The sequence below is a fragment of the Paroedura picta genome, chromosome 16 (assembly GCF_049243985.1).
Source record: "Paroedura picta isolate Pp20150507F chromosome 16, Ppicta_v3.0, whole genome shotgun sequence".
Lineage (NCBI taxonomy): Eukaryota > Metazoa > Chordata > Lepidosauria > Squamata > Gekkonidae > Paroedura > Paroedura picta.
Genome location: NC_135384.1, coordinates 17,473,977 through 17,489,924, shown reverse-complemented (window position 1 = coordinate 17,489,924; position 15,948 = coordinate 17,473,977). Strand labels below are relative to the sequence as shown.

Below are 15,948 nucleotides of genomic sequence, written 5' to 3'. Positions count from 1 at the left end.
TGTCTGGTTATTCTGTCCATAGGGCCAGAAAGGTCCATCGTGATAGGGACAACCAGTCGTTGTCTAAGCAAAGAATGTGATGGGCAATAGAGTAGAATATGTGGCACTGAGTCAGGCTCTAATTGGCAAAATTTACAAAGTCTGTTCCCAATTGGTACATTGCTGTATCTGCCTGCTATGATAGCTGATGGGAAGATGTTTAATCTAGCAAGCATAAAAGCACGACGATGGAGTGGGTTAATAAGACTTTGCATATAAGTAGCTCCCTGACCTGTGTTGGAAGAAAGGCCGAAGAAGCGGGGGGAACAAGTCCGATTGATTCCCGCTTCGATGGTCTGTCTCTCAATATCACGGATTCTCTGTCTAATAATACTGTATATTTGAAACTCCTCATAATTAGCCAGAGGCTCCAAGTTGATACCCAGAGTGTGAATTTTATGTTGGATCTGCTAGTACCATTTAGAAACAAAAGGATCACTTAGCAGATCGTACAAGAGACTATTAGGAGTGGAGCGATAATGTAATTTTATCCAGAATTTGATAGTGGATAACCATGCTCTAGATGACAACAGACCAAGACCCAACTCATTACAAAGGGTGGCAAGACTAATCATATTTGGAAGACCCAAAATACGACGAAAGAAAATTGCAGCTATACGATCCACTTCATCATTCAAAGACTCGATCCAGATTGGTATCCCATATAAGAGTTGATTAACAACCTTCGCCTGAAAAATCTGGATCGCTGCTGGCACAAACTGGTTCCCACTACGAAAGTGAAAACGTGAGACTGCACTTAACTGGTTCTTTGCTGCGGCAAGTGCTGCTTTCCGATGCAAGGACCAATTCATTTGGTGGTGAAAACTAACGCCCAAGTATCTGAAACATTTTACTTGCTCCACAGGATTTCCATCTGCTTTCCATTGGCTGCATTTCCAGGTCTTAGAGAAGATCATTATCTTACTTTTATCAAAATTGATAGACAGGCTGTTTTGGGAACAAAAGGATGAGAATGCTGAGAGTAGACGCATGAGCCCAATTTTAGAGATGGAAAGAAGAACTGCATCGTCTGTATACAACAAGAGAGGAAAAGGGTGGGATTTTAACCTAGGTGCGTGACCTTCAGATTCAGCCAATTGATTAGGAAGACCTGCTAAAAATAAATTGAATAATGATGGGGCCAGAAGGCATCCTTGTTTCACTCCTTTAGTGACCGGCATCTTTTCAGTTAAGGAACCTTACTGTCAAACCTCACTTGACAGCTGTTTGAAGTGTGTCATTTATGAATTAGGAAAAGCAATCACCTGTCCATTCCCAGAGCAGCTAATTTATTCCATAATAGGGATCTATTGATGGAATCAAATGCTCCCCGTAAATCAATGAAAATACATCTATATCAGTATATCAGAGTAATGCTAATTAGTTATCCAGTTATGTTGAAGCCATAACTTTAGTTTAAGTTTGGAGGTTGGAACTTACCAGCTTTTCTTCTGGAAAGAAAGGGATGAGGGGTTCCTTTTGATCACCAAAAAGGCTTTGTAAGGATCATGAGATTGGTGTGGACAGCAGCTACTGTTGGTTTCAAAATACCCTTTTAGTTGACCTCAGCATATATGAATACTGAGTTATGAGAGGAAAAATATATTGGAAGCACTGGATTTCCAGTAATACAATTATAACGTTGTTGTCCAAGTGGGGATTCTTTGTTTGCCACAGTGTTAGATGGAAGTGGAGCACCAAAGATTGAAACCTCCATCAGCCCTCGCATTTGCTGGGCAAGCTCTCTCTTGGGCTAGCCCACCTCACAGGGTTGTTGTGATGGTAAAATGGAGGACTGCAGAGCCATGTGTGCTTCCCAGAGCAAGAGAGAGACGTAAGTAGAGTGTGCTTGAGAATATTTCATATGCCATGCTGATGATCCCCTCTTCTCTTCTTTTTTAAGACCAAAGGACTTTCACCTAAATCTGAGGCATTGTACCGCACTGAGCTCTCTCCACACCCTTGGACCGACCTGTTTATATGGGCCGTGTTGCTGAACCGTGGAGATATGGCCATGTATTTCTGGGAAATGGTGTGTATGGTTCTGATCAAAGTAACAGTTTATATTGGCATGCCAACCCCGGGTTGGGGAATCCCTGGAAATTTGGGACCTTTGTAATGTATAGTTAGACCCTAAGTAGATCTTTATTATCCAGAGCAGTGGTCCCCAACCTTTTTATCACCGGGGACCGGTCAACGCCTGCCAATTTTACTGAGGCCCTGACTTCCCACCGACCACTGGGGGGCGCTGCCAGCAGCAGCTGCGCAGTGCCATACTGAGGGGGAGGCCCAGCCATGGCGGCTGCTGGAAAGCACCAAAGGTGAGCTGGCAACAGAGTGGCAGGGCAGCCCCCGAGACAGCAGCCGGGGAGGAGGATGAGCAGGAGCCGCGGTCCGGTATCGACTAATCCACGGACTGATACAGGTCACTGGACCGGGGGTTGGGGTCTGCTGATCCAGAGGACTACACCTCTGAATGACCAAGTGCCTGATATGAAAGGAGCACAACAAAACAAGTGACAGATGTGTTTTCTAGCCTGACGTTGCCCTTACGGAAGACGTTGCCCTTACGTTGCCCTGATGTTGGGCTCTGACCTGCCGCATTTCTTCTCTTTGCCTGATTATTTCCCATTTGTTGTCTTTCCTTAGTGTCTTCCTTGTTTCTCCACACTTTCTGAAACTGAGTCAAAAGGTGATTTGAGAAAGCACACAGAAACAACAAGGAAAACACAGAAAGGTTTGGGGAAGCTTAGAGAGAAACTGCTGCAGATCAGTATTTAAACCTCAGAGAAACATCTGTGTGGAAAGACTATGGATGCGGTGATATCACCTGATTGTGGAGTCTGACTCTGCACCCCAGATGAGCAATCGGAAGATTTTATGACAGCTGCTCTTCCTCTCCCTGAATTTCATAATCTCCCCAGTCCTTATCTGATCCTGTAATCTCTGCTCCTGAAGTCATCGGAAGTGACTAGCCTAAGCAAGTCCCTTCTGCCAGTCACAGGGGGTGTGATCCAGACGATGGCCTCACAGGCTACATGTCTAAGAAAGTTGGCAGGAGAGCTCGGCAGAGATTTGGAAAAGATTGGTATAGCTCTAGGCTGGGAAACTGAGATGAATACCTGGCTATATTTATTGGGCGTATTGCAGACACGGGTGGGGAAGGTGGGTGGGGGTCAGTATACAGTACCCGATGCCATTGTAGTCATTGCTTCTCTATGTTCTGCACCACGGGGGTCTCCAGTCTTGAGGATCTGCCAGGATGATGCATAATCCACTACTGAGAGATAACTCTTTGGTAACCCAGATGAGCAATTCATGAGCCTTCTAGTTCTTTCCCTTCCTCCTCCCCATTATGTATCCTGTCTGTGGCAAGAGTCTGCCTCAGGTTTGCTCATCCTACTTGGAAGAGGCAGCTCTATAGAGTGTGGCCTGGTTTGTGGTACAGATTGGCCTTTCATTGGAAGAAGAACTGGTTCTTATACACCGCTTTTCTCTACCAGGAGGAGTCTCAAAGTAGTTTCCAATCACCTTCCCTTTCCTCTCCACACAACAGACACCCAGTGAGGGAGGTGAGGCTGAGAGAGCCCTGAGATTCCTGCTCGGTCAGAACAGCTTTAGCAGTGCTGTGGGGAGCCCAAGGTCACCCAGCAGGCTGCATGTGGAGGAGGAGGAGGGAATCAAACCAGGCTCATCAGATTGGGAGTCGGTGCTCCTAACCGCTACACCAAGCTGGTACTGCCACTTTGCATGTGGCCAAGTGCCATTCAGAGAGAGTCTGTACTAATTTGGCACATTTTACTGTAATGTCTCTTTCTTTTCTGGACCAATGGCATACATATACATTTGTAATAACAAGCTTCATTATCAGAGTCTTTATTCTTTGACTCAGCCAATGCAGCTGGCATGTAACTAAGTAATGATGCTGTCTTTTCTCTTCCACAAAGACTGTTCCTGCCACAGTCAGCTGTTAGCATGTACAGCATTTAACTGGCCATTGGCTTTGGGCTAATTTTGGATCATGAAAACTTAACAAAGACCTTCTTCGCACAATTTCTTAACTAGAACAGACAACATGACTATCTAGTGCTGCACTAACTGTTCTGCAAACTTACTCCTTCCACCCTGTGCCGTGCACAGGGTACAATCCCTTGCAGGTGAACAGGCTTGTCTCTCTGTCCCCACTAAGCACTGGACTCACTTCAGGCATAACATCAAACCAAGGTTTGACTTTAACTTAGGTTAATCTGTCAAAGCAGGCTGATCGGTATATCTTGCTTTGCCTGGACAAATGCTCTTTCCAGTGCCTACCCTGTGGCCATCCCTGGGGCCTGGGAGTAAGGCCTATTAGGCACACACAGTTCACTGCAGTTTTCCCAAGAGGTAAGCTTGATGTGGGATCCTGTGCCCCTCTTGTGTAGCATTCTTTTTCCCCTGGTGTATTTATTCTGCAGCTACAATTAAAAAAAAATCACTTTTCTAAATCCGGGTGGGAATGTCACTTGAAATGTGTGTGGGGAGGGGGCGGCATGCAAAGGTTTTTTTTTTTTTACTGCAATTGCATTGTCACAGCTGCACGGTAGTGTCCAGCAAACGCCTTGAGGTCCGGTTGATGTGTGTGCATTTTGGCATTAGCTCATTGAAACACAAAGTAACCAAGCAAAAAGGGGAAACCTGATGTTGAAGCTGACAAGACTGTTTTTGAAACTGACAAGCGGACATAACACTCTGCTTTCCATATTGCCAAGCACTAGATTCCCTGCTGTGTTATCAACCACTGTGGAAAACGTATTGAGTGTACAGAATGTAAAGTAGAGCCCAATGACACCGGCACTGCAAACTTTGACCATTGGCAACAAGTGTGTGCATGTGTGTGCCCTCACTTGTGCAGTCAGCTGCAACTCCACCATTTGGCAGTCTCAGGGCTGCAATCTGTAGGGGGCGCAGAGTCTTCTGGCAGAAGCTCTGGAGAGCTCTTTTTGGTCTTGTGCCACTAAACTGGAAAAAAAACTGACAATTTCACGGATGCCCTAGTGCAGCTGCACAGTAACACTTCCTTGCCTCCCCTTGCAAATGTGTGTGCTTTTCTCTTTGTGATTCTTGAATTTGATCCTATGCACTGGTTGTGACCTTGGCAGTTTTCTAGAGCCTGTCTTGTGTGGGTTTCACTGTCTCCTCCAAATGGATCGATCCGAAGCGATTCTTAAGCTGCAGTTTGCAGGAGGCCAATGTGGCTCCAGCACTATTTTCATGTTAGGCTTCCAGAGATTGCCAAATGGTTCCCCCCAAAACTATGCACACTAAAGCATTAAAGGGAGAAATGTTTTCAGAGTTTTAGGATTCCCAGCCCGGTGTCTGTCTCTTTACATCTCATGCCAATTGCATTTCATGCCAACAACCCCCCACTTTGTTTGCATGTAGCACTGAAGTCCTCTCTCTCTCTCTCTCTCTCTCTCTCTCTTGTACTGGGGGTGCTGCTGAATGATAGAGATTGGCCTCCCTCCAGTTTCTTGCCCTTTCTATTGTGTCTCTCTCATCCTATTTTGGAGACAGTCTGTACTGATTTGGCATGTTACCGTCATAGCACTGTATTTCACAAACATAAAAAGAAGAGTAGGTTTTTATACCCTGCTTTTCTCAGCCTTAAGGAGTCTCAAAGTGGCTTATAATCACCTTTCCCTTCTTTTCCTCAAAACAGGTACCTTATGAGGTTGGTGGCGCTGAGAGAGTTCTGAAAGAACTACGACTGGCCCAAGGTCACCCAGCAGGCTTCCTGTGGAGGGTGGGGGGGGGATCAAACCTGCTTCTCTACATTAGGGTTTGCCACTCTTAAGCACTGAGGTCACAGAGCTGTTTTTCTTTTTGTCATTTCTGATTTTGATAAGAGTCTGATTAAGCAACAGATTAACAACTTGGGCAAAAAGCAGGGTAGAAATCAATAAACAAACAAATAAACAAAATGCATCTTCCGCCACTGATGGTCCTTCCCTTTCCCCCACTAGGCTCCTGATGCTGTGGCTGGGGCTCTGGTAGCAGCACGGATCCTCCGGGAACTTTCACACCTGGAGACGGAGGCGGAGGAGGCAGCATCCATGAAGGCCCTGGCGATGCGCTTTGAGAATTTGGCCATAGGTGCGAGAGAAGCAGGAGTGGAACCAGAGTGAGGGTGAAGTGGGATCTGATTGGGGTTATCAGGAAGATAGCTAGGAAAATAGCATTTTCCCCCTAGGTACAAAATCTGGGGAATCTTTATTTTTATTATTATTATTATTATTATTATTATTATTATTGTTGTTGTTGTTGTTGTTGTTTAGATTTATTTCCCGCCACTCCCTGTAGGGTCATGGGGGGTCAGAGTAGTCTTGTACCCATTAAAATACCCACTAAAAGACTTTAAAACGATCCCAACATGGCGGAAGCTCTCATTATTCCCACCCCCTGCCATCAGAGCGGCAAGGAGGGTGGGGAGGAGATCTAACTTACTAGGTCCGGGGGGGGGGGGAGAGAATGCTGGCTCTCATTCGCTGGCCCCGGCCTCAACCAAAAACCTGGCGGAAGAGCTCCGTCTTGCAGGCCCTGTGGAAAGCTGGTAAATCCCGCAGGGCCCGCAGCTCACCCGGGAGCTCGTTCCACCAGGTAGGGGCCAGGACCGAAAAGGCCTTTTCTTTTAAGAAAAGATTTCAGTAGTTACTGTTCTTTAATGGGTTTCTGGTAAGGGCTCCATTGTTCAGTGCAGTCTAGTTATTCTGTTGTATCCCACTTCCAGTGACCTCCAACCATCTTCCAAACCCTGCTGCTTTCTGTCTCTTGACTGTTCCTTTAAGAAATATACCAAATGCTGCTGCCTGAATTGTTAGGTTCACAAGAAGGCAAGCAGAAACATCAATTTATAGTGAAAGCTGGTGACAGTTATGGGATGCTAGGTTTGGGCGAATTCAGGCAATTCAGATCCCACATTCGGGAGTATGATGCTGCCCAACCTGGACTGAGCGCATTCTGATGCGTCTTTTTTCCCTAACTGTAAATGGGTGTGAACGTGTCTTTATGGAACGATTGCCAGCACTGAGAAAAGCATGGGGGTGGGGGAGTGTGGCTCAATGGCAGAGCATTTGCTCAGCATCCAGAAGGTCCCAAGTTAAATCCCTGGATCTCCACTTTAAAAAGATGAAGCAGGAGGTAATCTCAGCCTGAAATCCTGGAGGGCCACTACTAGTCCAAGTAGACCAGCCTTTCTCAGCTTTTTAACCATGGAGAAACCCTGAAACATTCTTCAGACTTTGAGAAACCCCCAGAAGTGGACCGATCAGGCAGAATATGGTTGGGAAGCAGAGCTGTGGCCACACCCACCTGGGGCTCCTCCCCTTCCTGTCCCCTCCAGGCCCATCATTGGCTGTTTTGAGAGGGTGTGTGGGGGGGAATACAGGTCAACATAACCATATATGGTCATATCACCTGGTAAATGTTTAACAAATTTTCAAGAAACCCTGGTTGAGAGACCCTGGAGTACCCAGGACTGATTCAGTAGAAGGCTGTTTCATGTATTCCAGGTGGCACATTAAAAAGGCTAGATCAGGACTGCTGTGTCTGTGAAGATTATTTTAGATAATGCAGAGTAGGGAGATCATACAGATACTTTGTGACCCTGTACTTCCAAATGTATCCCTTCCTCCCCCCCTTTCTCTTTCTTTCTTTCTTTCTTTCTTTCTTTCTTTCTTTCTTTCTTTCTTTCTTTCTTTCTTTCTTTCTTTCTTTCTTTCTTTTCAACTCCAGGTGTGTTCAATGAATGCTACCGTAATGGTGAGCCACGGGCCTACAAACTGCTAGTGCGCCGTTCCCATCTTTGGGGTGGGGCTACCATCCTCCAGCTGGCTCACCAGGCAGATGCCCGCCTCTTCTTTGCCCAGGATGGTGTTCAGGTATGGCTATGGGGCTGGGGCAGAGGGCCAGAGCTCAGAGAGATCGTGCTTGCAAAAGCAGTTCCATAAGGAGACATGTTGTTTGAAAGCCCAGAGGGTTGCATGTTCTATTCTGGGCAGGGTCTTTTGTCTTGAGAGCTTTGAAGCAAGTAACATTCGGGTGTAGCAGCTGTACCACAAAGGTGGAAGATGCTGGCTGGCTTGACGTGTGTATGTGCGTGTATGAAATGCTGTCGTTCCTTCTAACTTACAGTAACTGTGTGTTTTAATAACCTCCTAAGCATCCTGTCATTAACAGCCTTGTTCAGATCCTGAAAACTGAAGTCTGTGGCTTCCATCAGCCAGTCCATCTCGTGTTGGGTGTTCCTCTTTTCCTGCTGCCTTCAGCTTTTCCTAGCATTATTGTCTTTTCCATTGTCCCTTGCATTCTCGTAGACTGATTCCGCAGTTATGATTTGTTAGCGTGTTTCAACCGTTTCAGATTTTAAATGTAGACTCTGAATTTGTGCCTGGCATTCTGCATCTGTGGTTTTCTCCCTTCGGGGATCAGGACTCCATTTGCAGCATGTGTTTTATATTTTCGTCAGGAGCCACCTCCCGTCATGCCTCCCCCCCTTCTTCGGTCTGCGCATGCGCTTGGGCTGAAACACAATACAAAAATTGAAATATCTTACCCCCACATCCCTCAATTCCCATGGCACCCGAATCACCCAACGAAGGGAGGGGGGAGTTCTTATGTTGATGGGTGCTCAATCACCAGGCATGCATGAAGCATATTGGCTGCCATTACACAACTGTTTTTCTGCACAAAAGTTACTGAGTAAAGTGTGTTTAGATGTTGAAAGGGGAGACTGGGAAGGCAGGAGGGGATATGGAGTCCTCTTTTTTACTTTTGGAGCATCCCCAAAAAATAGGCTTTACTGCAAATCTGTGTTGTTAACACAATCATGTTCGGAATTAATTTAAAACTAGGGACAAAGCCTGTTGCATTCAGCAATACAATGGGCACTACATGGAGCTGGTTGGCCATTGTGTCAGCAGGATGCGGGACTGGATGGACCATGGGGCTGATCCAGGAGGGCTATTCTTATGTTCCCACAGTCTCTGCTCACCCAAAACTGGTGGGGTGAGATGGATCAAGGCACCCCAGTCTGGAAGCTCCTCCTCACCTTCTTCTGTCCTCCTCTCATCTTCACTGACCTCATCACCTTCAGGTGAGTGTGTTGCCCATTTCACGGGGCAGAAGGAGGGTCTGAATCAATCCTCCCTATCCTCGTGGGCAGGGCTTCCCTTTCCCCCCTTCCAACTACAGCTGACTCATGGTGACCTCTGGGGTGTTCAAGGCAAGGGATGTGCAGAGGCAGTTTCCTGTTGCCTGCCTCTGCATAGCAACCCTGGTATCCCTTGATGGTCTCCTATACAAATACTGACCTGCTTCCTTTCCAAGATTTGATGAGTGTGGGCTACCCAGGTCAGGGTGGAAGGTGCCTCCCCTCCTGCAATATAACACTGTATTCAATTTAGAGTGTATTCTGCAGTCACCTGTCCCAGATTGGAAACACCACTGAACTGCAGTTTGCCCCACTGGGGGACCTTTATGGGTCCCGATCCCAACCTGTATGTTTACCCCAGTGTGGCAAGTGGATGCAGCCATTCCTGGTTGTGAAGCTGGCGTGGAGAGAAGCTATAAAACCTTCTCCAGCTGTGTCACCATCCTGATCCAGAGGGGGCCTATTCATGGAGCTCCCAGCATTGCCCTTAATAAACCAACGCCAAGAGTTTTCTCTCTTAAAAACCCACTTAATAGGGTGTCCAATCACAGAATGGCCTATTTGGTAGCTAAGTCTGCTCTGCAGGGAAGAAAGTGAACTCTCATTTCAGTGGGGCTTTGGGCTTGAGACTTTCAAGCAAAGAACAGGAGACCCTCAAAACTGCCGCCTCTGCTCTGCTGCCCGGGGCACGCAGGCATCTCACGCCCTCTGGTCTCCCTTTCACAGGTCTTTGGATGATGACCTCCGATTAGATCCTTCCCAGCCCAAGGAGCTGGACAACCTCGACACAGATGTGAAAACGACCATTGGAGCCATGATGTCTGAGTAGGGGGACTGGCCTTTCTCCGGGGACAAGGGCTGGGGGGAGGAGAAGGGGGATTTGCTGGGGGGAGACGACAGGGGTAGGAGGCAGACTCTGCCAGACGCCTCTCATGCCAGGCAGCCCACCCTGCCCAGTTCCTATTGACACTTCTGTCCTGCCAAGCAGCCCTTCCCCACATGCTAAGTAATGCAGTTTCCACCTGCTTCTGGAAGTAGATTTTGCTATTTCACACGGTAAGATCCAGTGTATGAAGGCATGCTTTACGTTTTCTGCACAAACATTCACTGGAGAAGGGCAAGACTTGGCCAGGCGCCCAGGAAAAGCAGTCCTTGTGAGAGGGCTGCAAAGGAGGCAAGAGCGGTTCTTTCCTGGGCTTCCGCTTGGCATCATGGTGCAGCCCTTCATCTTGCAGGTCAACCACACCTATTTCAGGGATATTGCAGGGGATTCCCTTCCCCATGTGGAAGCTCTGTTGCTGCTGGAAATGCTTTCACATTACTTGGGAGGGGGCATTCTTTCTCCCCCTCCCCATGAATGTCATGATATGCCTGAAATGTGAAGTCTCAGATGTACCCCGGATCTTTTGGCATCCCTGTCCCAGTCTTTACCCTCCTCCCAAGAAGCACTTCCACCTCTCATCCTATTCTTCGTCTTTTTCTCTCCCAGGAACACAGATCCTCCTTGCCTACCCTCCCTTCGCCGTTTCTGGTTACGGCGCTGGCGCCAGTTCTGGGGGGCACCTGTGGCAGCATTCCTGGGCAACGTGGTGATGTACCTGCTCTTCCTCTTCCTCTTCTCCTATGTCTTGCTTATGGATTTTGCAGCCCCGCCTGCCGGCCCTTCGGCCTCGGAGATTGCTTTGTACATTTGGGTCTTCACGCTTGTGTGTGAGGAGGTGCGGCAGGGCTGCTTCGTGGGGTCCCAGCCCCTGCTGCAAAGGGTACGTCGATACCTGCAGGACACGTGGAACCAGTTTGACATCACAGCCCTGCTGCTTTTCATGCTGGGGGTCGCATGCAGGTGAGCATCTTCTGGACTGTGAGGAGAGCAGTAGCATTTCTCCCTAAGTCTGGCCACTGTGCCTGCTGAGAATCCAAGTGACATGAACAAGAAAACCACATAGTGCAGTTTCCCCAAGATTGCAGATGGGGGGCGGGGGGATTAGATAGTTGAATCCTACTTCATATTAAAGCAAATCTCCCTTCATATGGTAGGTAGCACATCGGGGAGAACACTAGGCTAAGTCCTCCTTTGTGATCTCTGTCTATGACCAGTGAGGCTTCTGCTTGGAGGAAACATCAACATGCTGATCTTCACCTGCAGTGGTGGAATCTTGCTAGAGGCTTTTAAAGTGGTTATGTGGCTTCCCCCCCTTCTCATGTCCTCGCTTGTGTATTCCTGTTGCTTTACGGTTTTCCCCCCTCAGTTCTGAGTGTGTTTTGCTCCCTTTAAGCAGTGGTCCCCAACCCCCAGTCCGGGGACCGGGACCGGTCCGTGGATCAGTCGGTACCGGGCCGTAGCTTCTCTTCGTCCTGCTCCCCAGTTGTTGCCTCGGGGGCTGCCCTGCCCCTCTGCTGCTGGCTCACCTTTGGTGCTCTCCAGCAGCCACCATAGTTGGGGCTCCTCCTTGGCATGGCTGCTGGCAGCGCCCCCCAGTTGAGGGTGGGAAGGCAGGGATGCTGGCGAGAAAGCAAGTGGAGCAGGGGCTCAAGCAGCAGTGGTGACGTCCCTCGGCAGAAGACTACCCCCCCCAGGCCTCAGTAAAATTGTCAAGTGTTGACCGGTCCCCGGTGATAAAAAGGTTGGGGACCACTGCCTTTAAGGATTGATTCAATATTACATGGCTTTATGTTTGGCCTAAATTCATGCGGTTTTAATCTGAGGGGAGATATGTCGGGCATAAAGACCTGTAATATGAAATCAAATCAAAATCAAAGCAAAAATGAAGCAAAAAAGTGCAGGACGGATTCCTCCCCCTGAAGCGACAGGCGGAAAAGAAGAACGAGGAAAGCCCTGAGGGTTGGTGTCCAGCCTCTCCGTATTCACAGATACTGCCACCTGCTGGCTGTTAACATACAATGCGCGTTTCTGAACTCCAGTGCTTTAACTTTAAAGCACTGCATGAGATTTGGGAGGTCAGGCTCTGGAGAGGTGGGGGAAATACGGCTTTTTTTATAATGCAGGTAGTATAACTGTCCATCCTTTCCCCTCTTACTCCACTGTATGCCTCACAGGCTATTCCCGGAGTCATTTGAATCGGGCCGCACCATTCTCTGCCTGGATTTCATGGTCTTCACCCTTCGTCTCATCCACATCTTTGCTGTTAACAAGCAGCTGGGTCCCAAGATGATTATCGTTGGCAGGATGGTGAGAGGACACAGGAGATGGGTCTAGAACAAGTGGGCAAAGAAAGGGACTTTTGCATATGCACAGTGGCTTTCAGTTAGGTTGGAGAACAGACGTGGGTACCAAGAGCATGCAAAGGGCTCTGGGCATAAATGAGAGTCCATGTTTATAATATAATTGGAAAACGGCAGCTAAGTGCACTGAGTGTGCAGGAAATCTGGATCCAGGCTTATTTGAAAGCAATGGGTTGCATTCATCCTGCCTGTCAGGAACAACTCTGAGGTTTGATTTTTTGGGGTGTATTGTTGCACAGATTATTTCCCCTGATTGCTTCATTTCTTCATTCCTCGCATGAGCAATGTAGCTTCTCCTTGATTAACAGCAAAGTTTAGATCAGAAAGTAAAATGAATTGGAGTTAGGGAATAAATGCCTCCCTACTTGTCTCCCAGTTTATCTCCTTTCTCTGCAAGAGGCATGTGGGGAGGGAGCCTGAGGGCCTCTCCTAACTAGTTGCTCTGTCCATGATCTCTCTACAGATGAAAGATGTCTTCCTCTTCCTCTTCTTCCTTGGGGTGTGGCTGGTGGCCTACGGGGTTACTACTGAGGGGCTTCTGCTCCCGCATGACCGACGTCTCCCCTGGATATTCCGCCGGGTCTTCTACCGGCCTTATTTGCAGATCTTTGGGCAGATCCCGCTCAATGAGATTGACGGTGCGTACTCTGGGGGTCCCATTCTGCACTCTGGTGCTTGAAGGAAAAGGAAAAAAGTGTCCTTTTGTGCCTCTAGCTGGAGGGCCCAGGCTAGCCCATCTCATTAGGTCTCAGAGGCTGAGCAGTATTTGGATGGGAGACCACCAAGGAATACTGCTGTTGCTGTGCAGGGGCAGGCAATGGCAAGCCACCTATGGCGTCTCTTGCCTTGAAAGCCCCAGGGGGCTGCTGTAAGTCAGCGGCTATTTGATGACAAAACAGGAAAACGTTTTGTGCCGGTTCACTGCTCTTCAGGGGTCCCTGGCAACAGCCTAGTCCTAGCTTATTGGGGTCTCTTGTGCCAGAGAGGCTTTTGGAGGAACCGCAGAGAACCAGAAGTGTATCTACAGAAAACTGTGCTTATGGGCAAGCACTGAAAACCGCACCCCTGTCCAAACATCTGGCACTCTTAGATGTAATATCAGCTGAAAAATACAAGCTTGTTGATCTTTTAATTAACAAATTAAATTATGGCACTACATGGATTTTGCCCCCAATTGCAGACTACCTCTGTCGTTTGATAATCAAAGACATCTGAACAAAATTCTTTTTTCACTATCTGAGGATAGGTTGAAGGAAATTACTAACTGCTCAGTGGCACTCCCAATCACGTGGCGCCCTGGGCACATGCCATGCCTCCCATGCCTTAGCTGAGAACGGTGCCGTTCTGACATTCCCCTGTTGCTTCTCTCCCTGATTCAGCTGCTCTGATCGCAGCGGCGAACTGCACCTATGACCCTGTAGCCATCCTGTTGGAGGAGGCCCAGCCGTGCACCAACACCTACGCCAACTGGCTGGTGCTCATCCTCCTCGTGGTCTTCCTGCTGGTTGCCAACATCCTCCTCCTCAACCTGCTCATTGCCATGTTCAGGTAGGGCTGCTGCGGGTGCTTAAGCCCCACTGGGATGGGTGGATTGAAATTTTGCCAGGGAGGCAGGGGGAAGCAATAGAGGCAGAGTATTTTGTCCTGTGAGGAGGTGAGCTCTGACTCATGAGAGATCGTGCTGCAATAAATAAATCCCTTATAAATGGGATCAGACAATTTCATGGAGGAGGGCTACTGGCCATGGTGGCTGAGCAGAACCCCCACGTTCAGAGGCACTCCTCCTGTGAATCCCAAGGCCAGGAGGCAGCATCAGGGGAAGGCCTCAGTGCTCTCCAGAGGCTGGCCAGTGTGTGAGACAGGAGGCTGCACTAGATGGACCCACACTGGTCTGATCCAGCAGGACTCCTAGGTTCTTACAAAAATGGTCAGTCTTTAAGGTGCTATCAGACTTCTGTTGTGTAGAGTTCATTGACAGCCAGTGTTTGATCTTTCCCTTGGGGATACCTGCAGCAACCCCCGCCCCTTTAAAAGCATTCATTTGCAATCAAGCACACAAATGCAAGTAGACCCCATTGTTACCCCAAATGCTCAAATAAAATGTGGGGAATTGGCTGTGCTATATTTTGCCAGTGTTTACTAGGTGATTATGCCCTTTGAGGAACTCAAGGCTTTATTAAGAAAACAAGATACCAGACAAACAATACACAATTGCACTAACACGTGTGTGCAGAGAGAAATGAGGTAGGAAATGGCCAGGTTTCAGGGGAAAAGGGGGCAGCAAGAGTTACCGATCTAGGCATGGGGTGCACAGAAGGAGGGAGTCAGAGCCACACGAATGAGCCGGCGCCTGAGTTGGGTGTCTGGTGGGGATCAATACGAGGGAGACTGGTCACCAGAGAGGTGTTTGGGGAGCCCAAATGGAGGGTTTTATACCCTTTCCCTAGGTTAAAAGTCATGTAGGTGGGCTTTAGACAAAAAGGTGTGGTTTCCCTTTTGACTGTGATGACAAAATGATTTGATTAATCTAGGATGGCAAAAATCAAACAAGTCAAAGAGGGGAATCTGGGAAATTTTGGTCCTGGTTTGAAATTCTAGTATCTGGGTGAATAGAACAATAAAGCTCTTGGCAGGCTGGCATGATATTGGGGACAGGAAGGGGGTCCCGAGATGAGAAAGCGACTTCTGAAGATGTGCCGGTTCCCATGTTAGCAATACAATGGCTGGCATGGGGGAATGCCCGGAAGGAGGATGCCCTTTGAAGGTCAAAGATGCATACGTGCTTCCCAGTCAGGGCAAGGATGCAGAGTCCATGAGGGAGGTCTCTTGGCCCTGTCATGTCCACAGATGCTCTCATTTAGAGTGTATCGTGCTACTGGCCTGACTTTGCTTTTGCCTAGGCCAGAGCGAATGTCCAGAGTATTGATTGCAGAGGCACCAGGGTGCCCTTCCAGTCCAGCAAGGAGGTCTCTTCTCAGGGGCAACAATCCAAGGTCTATTGCCATTGGTAACTCCATGGTATTCTGCCAGCTAGCTAAATGCACACACACCAGAAAAAAGAAGTAGGTTAAGGTATCACCGCTCTCAGAAGAAGCAAAATCACCAACTATGTAAGTGAAAGTCCAAGACACAAATGAAGGAAGAAAGCAGAGTGAAGGAAGGCCCCTGTGAAGAAGCAGAACTGGGTGGGAAGTAGGCTGGAAGGAGAGATAATCCAGGACAGCCTGTCTGTGGAAATGGCTTCAATGGTCTGGTATTTCTGCCCCCAACCCAGTTATACATTTGCCAAGGTGCAAGGCAACAGCGACACCTACTGGAAGTCCCAGCGCTACAACCTGATCCTGGAATATCACAGCCGCCCAGCATTGGCTCCGCCCTTCATCATCCTGAGCCACCTGCATCTTTTCATCAAGCACCACGTCCGCAAGGTGCAGTCTGCCAAGGGACGCCACTTCCGTGAGTGCCATGGGCAACGGTGG

General features: G+C 48.3%; 1 protein-coding gene across 2 annotated transcripts in view; it reads left to right on the top strand.

Moving 5' to 3' along the window:
* Positions 1–15,948, top strand: part of TRPM4 (transient receptor potential cation channel subfamily M member 4) — a 33,487-nt gene that overhangs the window by 12,977 nt on the left and 4,562 nt on the right. For both annotated transcript variants that reach the window (XM_077314240.1, XM_077314241.1), the window contains 10 exons: positions 1,943–2,071; positions 6,042–6,171; positions 7,810–7,955; positions 9,057–9,169; positions 9,953–10,051; positions 10,716–11,069; positions 12,284–12,416; positions 12,933–13,107; positions 13,849–14,017; positions 15,744–15,925. In XM_077314240.1, the coding sequence (XP_077170355.1) occupies positions 1,943–2,071; positions 6,042–6,171; positions 7,810–7,955; positions 9,057–9,169; positions 9,953–10,051; positions 10,716–11,069; positions 12,284–12,416; positions 12,933–13,107; positions 13,849–14,017; positions 15,744–15,925 (1,630 nt within the window). The remainder of the gene's footprint in view (positions 1–1,942; positions 2,072–6,041; positions 6,172–7,809; positions 7,956–9,056; positions 9,170–9,952; positions 10,052–10,715; positions 11,070–12,283; positions 12,417–12,932; positions 13,108–13,848; positions 14,018–15,743; positions 15,926–15,948) is intronic.